This window comes from Paramormyrops kingsleyae, chromosome 24, assembly GCF_048594095.1.
Source record: "Paramormyrops kingsleyae isolate MSU_618 chromosome 24, PKINGS_0.4, whole genome shotgun sequence".
In the NCBI taxonomy this organism is placed as follows: Eukaryota; Metazoa; Chordata; class Actinopteri; order Osteoglossiformes; family Mormyridae; genus Paramormyrops; species Paramormyrops kingsleyae.
Genome location: NC_132820.1, coordinates 5,505,122 through 5,512,022, shown reverse-complemented (window position 1 = coordinate 5,512,022; position 6,901 = coordinate 5,505,122). Strand labels below are relative to the sequence as shown.

General features: G+C 44.6%; 1 protein-coding gene across 2 annotated transcripts; it reads left to right on the top strand.

Moving 5' to 3' along the window:
• The first annotated feature begins 2,427 nt into the window (after positions 1-2,427).
• Positions 2,428-6,688, top strand: LOC111857458 (D(1) dopamine receptor-like). Of its 2 annotated transcripts, none has more exons than XM_023838363.2 (2): positions 2,428-2,818; positions 3,876-6,688. In XM_023838363.2, the coding sequence occupies exon 2, from the start codon at positions 4,017-4,019 to the stop codon at positions 5,352-5,354; it is 1,338 nt and encodes a 445-aa protein (XP_023694131.1). In that variant the 5' UTR covers positions 2,428-2,818; positions 3,876-4,016; the 3' UTR covers positions 5,355-6,688. The 2 variants fall into 2 exon arrangements, with proteins under 2 accessions (XP_023694131.1, XP_072562860.1); XM_072706759.1 differs by lacking the exon at positions 2,428-2,818 and adding an exon at positions 2,866-3,516.
• Positions 6,689-6,901: the final 213 nt, after the last annotated feature.

Sequence of the window (6,901 nt, the reverse complement as noted above, 5' to 3'; positions counted from 1 at the left end):
ACTAGAAAAGGAATTCTAGCTATGGGCATAAGCAACCTAAGGCAGACATCTAGGCAAAGCACATCAGTTACACCTTCAGTCTGGAAGGACACAGGAAACGCATCATCAGAGACTGGCAAATATCACCGAATATATATCAGAAACGCTTTCATTTTCAGTACAGGTGTTGTGAGGCGACTCTATGGGTTGGGAATCTTTCTGGCATCCAACAACCTTGCTGAAACTGCCACATATGATGCTTCTCCGGAGACCATGATGAAGATGATTTCTGCGCCACGGGCAGGAAATACATTAGAATTATCTCACCAGGCGCAAATCCTCAATGAATATGTGAAAATTACAGAGCTGTAGTCCCACCCACTGATACAGAAAAGGGATGTATTTTTTAGATGCCGCATTAACTATTACAGTTTTATTTAACCCTCAAGACATCGCAAATGGAAAACTGTGCCCAGAACGTATCAAAGAAATACAGACACATTTATGCGTTACATACAATAGCACTCGTGTTTGTCTGACGGAATCAGGAAGCTGATTTGAGGAATCCCGCAGTCCAGAGACACGCCACCAGTCTAATTAGCGTCTCCTAATAGCACACAGTGTGTTTATGTGTGAGACCTACCTTTACACTGGCCAGCCGTCCAAGGAGATCTGTGCCCTGTGCCTTTCCCTGCAATCCTGTGCTGAATAAATAGTCAGAAAGTTGGTAAATGTTAATAATAAACAAATATTATGAGGCTCTATTGGGCTTTATTAAAAGTGGTTAGCTGTGATGTACATTTATGTAAAATAAAAATAATATTAAAATATTGATTTTATTCTCCGCTCTATTTACAAACTTAAATAATTTCTAGAAAGATTCCCCCCTCCGACCCCCGTCCTGCACATCAGGGACGAGTCTTTTTGGAAATACATTACTCTTTCAGTCTCTTATTCTTATGTCACACTACATTAAATTCTTACCCAGACACACTGGCCCACTTCCGCCGGCTGAATTATTAATAAACAAATCGGACAGCTTTATATAATCACAGATTCCGTGCCTACATTTCAGGAGCAAAAAAAAAAAGAGCATGGGATTTTATTTGAGGACGGGAAAAACCAGACTTTGATTTATGACCTTTCTCACATGCTCAGCCCAAAGTGTCTCTGCGAGGAATAGTGTATATCTGGAATCCATAAATTCACACGTCTCTGCAATAAGAGCGTCATGTTTAGAGAAGAGGAGGGAGTGCAAATACTTGGTACTCTGCTAACCCTTTATGTTTGTAGGCTGTGTCCATGTGCAGTTCTAGCAGTGATGGCTGAATGAAGCTTCGTGGACCGTTTGGTGTATTTTTTTGAGTCCACTACATGGCGCTCTTGGTTTATTTTGGGGGCATGCTTTGAGTCCGTTTTTTGATGAGAGCACCATCTAGTGGGGCCAAAAAATATTGCAAATGGTTCATGAAGCTTGGTTTGGCCTTCGCTACTTTCTGGTATATTCTTATAAAATTAACTTCAGTGAACACTGGATGTCCTGCGATTGCGCCATCATCTATCACAGACTCTGTAAAGACAATCAGGGAAATCAGATACTTAAGAATATCTTACGTACTATAGTTAAGATTTCCTGGGGCCGTATTCTGTCCATTGTTGTAAGCGACAGAGAAACCAAGTAAATGGGTAATGGGTAGCGCCCACCCCTCTCCTGCATGGTCTCCACATTACCGTGGTAAGACATAGGTACCAAGAGGTGCTCCTGTAGCTCAACAAGTAGAACACTGTGCTAACACTGCAAGTGGCGTAGGTTTGTGTCCCCCTGGTTCACACATAACTTACAACTCTCCTCTAACTGTAAGGAACTTTGGATAAAAGTTTCATAAACATAAGCCAGCAAACATCAGTAATGTCACCAGGTAGTAATGTAACCAGGGGTGGCCAATCTTATCCGCAAAGGGCCGCGGTATGTGTGGGTTTTCGCTGCAACTCCCTAATTAGATTACTAATTAGAGGACTGATTGGCTGAAGCGTCCTCACACTGGGGTTTGAACAGCTGACCTACAGGTTATCCCAAAAACCTGCATACACACCGGCCCTTTGCGGATAAGATTGGCCACCCCTGGGCTAGACCATTATAGGCAGTAAACTACAACAAGCACTGTTTTAAAAACAACAGTCTTTAATGTGTTTAGAGTTGTGCCAGTCATTAGCTACAATAACAGGAACTGGTTCTCTAGGTTAACTGATTTAAGTGGTATTTTTCATGCCTACACAAAATCCATAAGCTACATTGTGTCCACATTTCAGCGCAATAAAGCCATAATATACACAGAAATATTCATTTGCTACCACTAGGGGGCCTCAAAGAGGCGCTCAAGCAAAGGCATTTACTCCATGAAATTACGTAAAAATATCATAGGTCTGATATATAGTTGAACATCTAATATGTGCCAGAAGAAAAGAAGTGGGTCATTCCCACACATTTTCCTAAATTACAGCAAAGGATGAAAAAAGAATAAGAAATGGAACATGCTTTTTAAACACTTTCTCTGGAAGTGTAAACGAATTGAAGTGGAGCGAATCCTAAAAACGTGAATTTCTCCAGACATATGAGAGTGAGGCTTTCCGTTTATACGGGGAGGAAGGAGACGTGTGCGTGGCAGCGGTCTGCAATGACTTGGAAAAAGATGCGTGGATCAATGAAAGACTTGGGAAAGGTCAGCGATCAGGCTTTAACGGCGTGCCCGGTAAATTTCTCTACTTCAGGTTGGAGGAAAGCATTCATTTACCACCTGACGACACGGAAAACTGGTGCAAAGGATCTTGTTGCATACAGGTAAATAGATTTCCTTTACTCTCTCTCGAGATGAGCCAAACGATAGTCTTAATGCTTTAATGTATTAGTTTAAAAAATAAAACGTTCACCTTCATTTTGCATGTTTGCAAAACTTTAATTTCAGATTCTCCTCCCGAATAAACTAGCAGGTGTCAGCGGGAATTGCACGAATCTCGAAGCCGATCCCTGCTCAGGTTTTTGTCAAAATGAAGAAAAGGTTTAGAAGGACTTTATCAGCAACTTGTTTTTCACTGGGCGAACTGGTTTGCGCCCTTCATTTTTGACAACTAAAGACCAGTAATGGACGTTTTTTCAATCAGCTGCCTGGAGGAACTGATAGAAAATAACAACAACAACAACAATAATAATAATAGCAACAACAATAACAAACTTAATCGGTCGAATGCCTGCTTTACATGGCAGTTATCGGACATATCCTGCGGACTGATCTCTTTCACCACGTTTATGTCATATTTTGTGGTATTTCTTGCAACACTGATATAGAAACCAGCGTATAAGGACGTCACGGGATCCCACATCGCTCCAGTAAAATGCGCCTGCATTTACTCCGACGCTCAAAAGGGGCAATGTGCAATTAAGACTGACAACGGCGGCTGAATTCACGTCAGTGACCTAGAAAGTGTACGCGACGTGCCCGCATCCTGCGGTGTGACCAGGGCTGCTCCAAGACCCGGGAGGTAATTACAGAAACACAACTTAACACCCGGCAAATCACACCGATGCAGCATAAGTACCATCACTAGGATGTATGATTCTAAAGCTATAATTAGCCATGCATTAGTTTGATTAACTTTTTTTTTTTTTTTTTTACGAGCATGGTCGCTGAAGGCTGGCTCATAGTTCGGACTGGATAACAAAAAGTGGGGGGGGGGGGGGAATGATTTAATGTTTATCACACACTTTGTAATTGAAACCCTTATGACGTGTACAGTATATGGAGTGTCCTTGAAAAGCATTAGGCCTGAATAGTTTTTTTTAATTTTTTAAAAATAATGTATTAGAATTACTGATGAAGCAGAATCTTCATGCCATCCAGGTCGCTATGATGAAGAGGAGGCTTGAGTTTCCAGATCAACTTGTCCGCAGCATTTCTGCTACTTTTCCATTCTCTGGGAAGTTCTGCTCAATTTGTTCCAGTTTAATGATGAGGTGATTTCTGCAACGAAAGGCTGAAAAGATGGATACGAACATCTCCGCAGTAGCAGACGGTGGCTTATCGGAGAGGGACGCTTCCACGCGTGTGTTAACCGGCTGCTTCCTCTTCCTCCTCATCTTCACCACCCTCCTGGGAAATACGCTGGTCTGCGCGGCTGTGACCAAGTTCCGTCACCTGCGGTCGAAGGTCACCAACTTCTTCGTGATCTCTCTGGCGATCTCGGACCTGCTAGTGGCGATCCTGGTCATGCCGTGGAAGGCCGCCACGGAGATTGTCGGCTTCTGGCCCTTTGGCTCATTCTGTGACGTCTGGGTGGCGTTCGACATCATGTGCTCCACCGCCTCCATCTTGAACCTGTGCGTCATCAGCGTGGACAGGTACTGGGCCATATCAAGTCCATTCCGCTACGAGAGGAAGATGACGCCCAGGGTGGCTTTTGTCATGATCAGTGTCGCCTGGACCTTGTCGATCCTCATCTCCTTCATCCCTGTCCAGCTTAACTGGCACAAGGTTCGAACCACTGGCTACCCCGAGCCCAACGGAACCTACGGGGAGACGTTTCCGGATAACTGTGACTCCAGCCTCAATCGGACGTACGCCATCTCATCCTCGCTCATTAGCTTCTACATACCCGTCGCTATAATGATAGTCACGTACACTCGGATCTACCGGATCGCTCAGAAACAGATCAGGCGGATATCGGCTCTGGAGCGAGCGGCAGAGAGCGCCATGCACCGGCATACCGGCATGGAGCGGAACCCTGGAACAGAAACGGAGAGCTCATTCAAAATGTCATTCAAGCGCGAAACAAAGGTTTTAAAAACGCTCTCGGTCATAATGGGGGTGTTTGTCTGCTGCTGGCTGCCTTTCTTCATCCTAAATTGCATGGTTCCGTTTTGCGAGCCGCGCCTGATGAACCAGAGGATGAATTTCCCCTGCGTCAGCTCCACGACCTTTGATGTCTTCGTTTGGTTCGGCTGGGCAAACTCATCTCTCAATCCGATTATATATGCCTTCAATATAGATTTCCGAAAGGCCTTCTCTATCCTGTTAGGCTGCCACGGTCATTGTTCCAGTACCAATTCCATAGAGGTCCTCAGCCTGAACAACAATGGCGCTCCGCCTCCGTCGTCCCATTCCCAAGCTAAGGGCCGTCTCCCTCTGGAAGGGAATATGCCGTACACCATCCCACACACCATCCTCACACAGGATGAGGAGCTGAGTGATGTGGAGGGTGATGTTGGGGTCAAAGCTCTGATGAAGGTCTCCCCTGCCCTTTCGGCCAACTTGGACAGCGAGACTGATGTTTCTTTAGAAAAGATTAACCCTGTGACTTCAAACGGGCAACACATGATGTGACAGGGGATGGAAGCTCTTCTCGTTTCAGAATCTTGCCATTCTCAACTTTAAAAGCAGACGTGAAGAGGGATGTATAACCACAGATACACCTCAACAGTACCTGCAAACTGACGTTTACTAAAGACCTTAAATCCGATGTGGTGCAAGTCCCGCAGAATGTTTTAAAGGCACTTTATCCCAAATAACTGTCTCGAAAAATTCATGTACTGGATGAATATATGAAATATACGTATAGAACAAATCAATCAAGTAGATAAACATAATTCTAATGACGTTGTTTTCATAATACATCAACCAAAAGATCTATTTAACATGGACATATGCAAAAGCTGGTTTCTAATGTTTTTGTCTGTAAGTGCTGTATGATCGTAAGTTGATTGTATAGTCTAGTTTTTTTGTATATTGTCAAGTACTAGGTCAATTTCTTCAAAATGTTTCAGTGGCTTTTCGTTCTGGTTTTGTATTAATTTCTACATTTTTGTTAAATGAAGCTGATCTGTGCACTTTTTCCATCTGTAAGGAATACAGCTTCGGTGGCGGTTGTTTTTTTTTTTGTTTTTGAATATTCACTGTAGATCCAAGACGGAACCAGAAGGCTGAATGGGATATATATCATAAAAGCAGAATAACAGATGAAAGGGAATGTGGGTATATCTATAAGCGAGTGATTCTGGTTGTGCCGTACTAGCAAACTGATATGTATAAATGGCTCCGTGAATGTCTTCGGTTCCTGCTCTTTTCTTTCCTGGCCAGTTTACCAGCCTTCTGCAGGTCCAATGCCACACAAACGTAATGTTCTTAATGTTCTATTGTTAGTATTGTTCAGTAACAGTAGTGTTTTTGGGAAGTGTCTTGTGGCTTAGTGAGTTAGGACTTCACGCTCGTGACCAGAAGGTTGTCAGTTCGACTGACAGACTGATGATGCTCAAGGCCCTCGACCCACCCCCCCCCCTCCAATTGCTCTAGGGGCGGTGGACGCTGGCTGACCCCCCCAAGCTTGCTCTCACCTGTCTGTCTCTGTGTCTCAGGGAGGGGGATAGGCAATTAAAAACACATTTCCCCATGGGAACCAGTAAAGTGTTTCTTTTCTAAGATGTACCCATGCAAAAACTTCATCATCTAGTGCAGTGTTTCCAGATCCAGGTCTCAGGGACCCTGAGACAGTCCATATTTTTTGCATTTTTGCGGAGGGAGCAAAAACGTGGACTGTCTGGCAGGGAGCTGGGAGGGAGCAAAAACGTGGACTGTCTGGCAGGGAGCTGGGAGGGAGCAAAAATGTGGACTGTCTGGCAGGGAGCTGGGAGGGAGCAAAAACGTGGACTGTCTGGCTGGGAGCTGGGAGGGAGCAAAAACGTGGACTGTCTGGCTGGGAGGGAGCAAAAACGTGGACTGTCTGGGAGGGAGCAAAAACGTGGACTGTCTGGGAGGGAGCAAAAACGTGGACTGTCTGGGAGGGAGCAAAAATGTGGACTGTCTGGCAGGGAGCTGGGGAGGAGCAAAAATGTGGACTGTCTGGCAGGGATCTGGGAGGGAGAAAGACACAGATT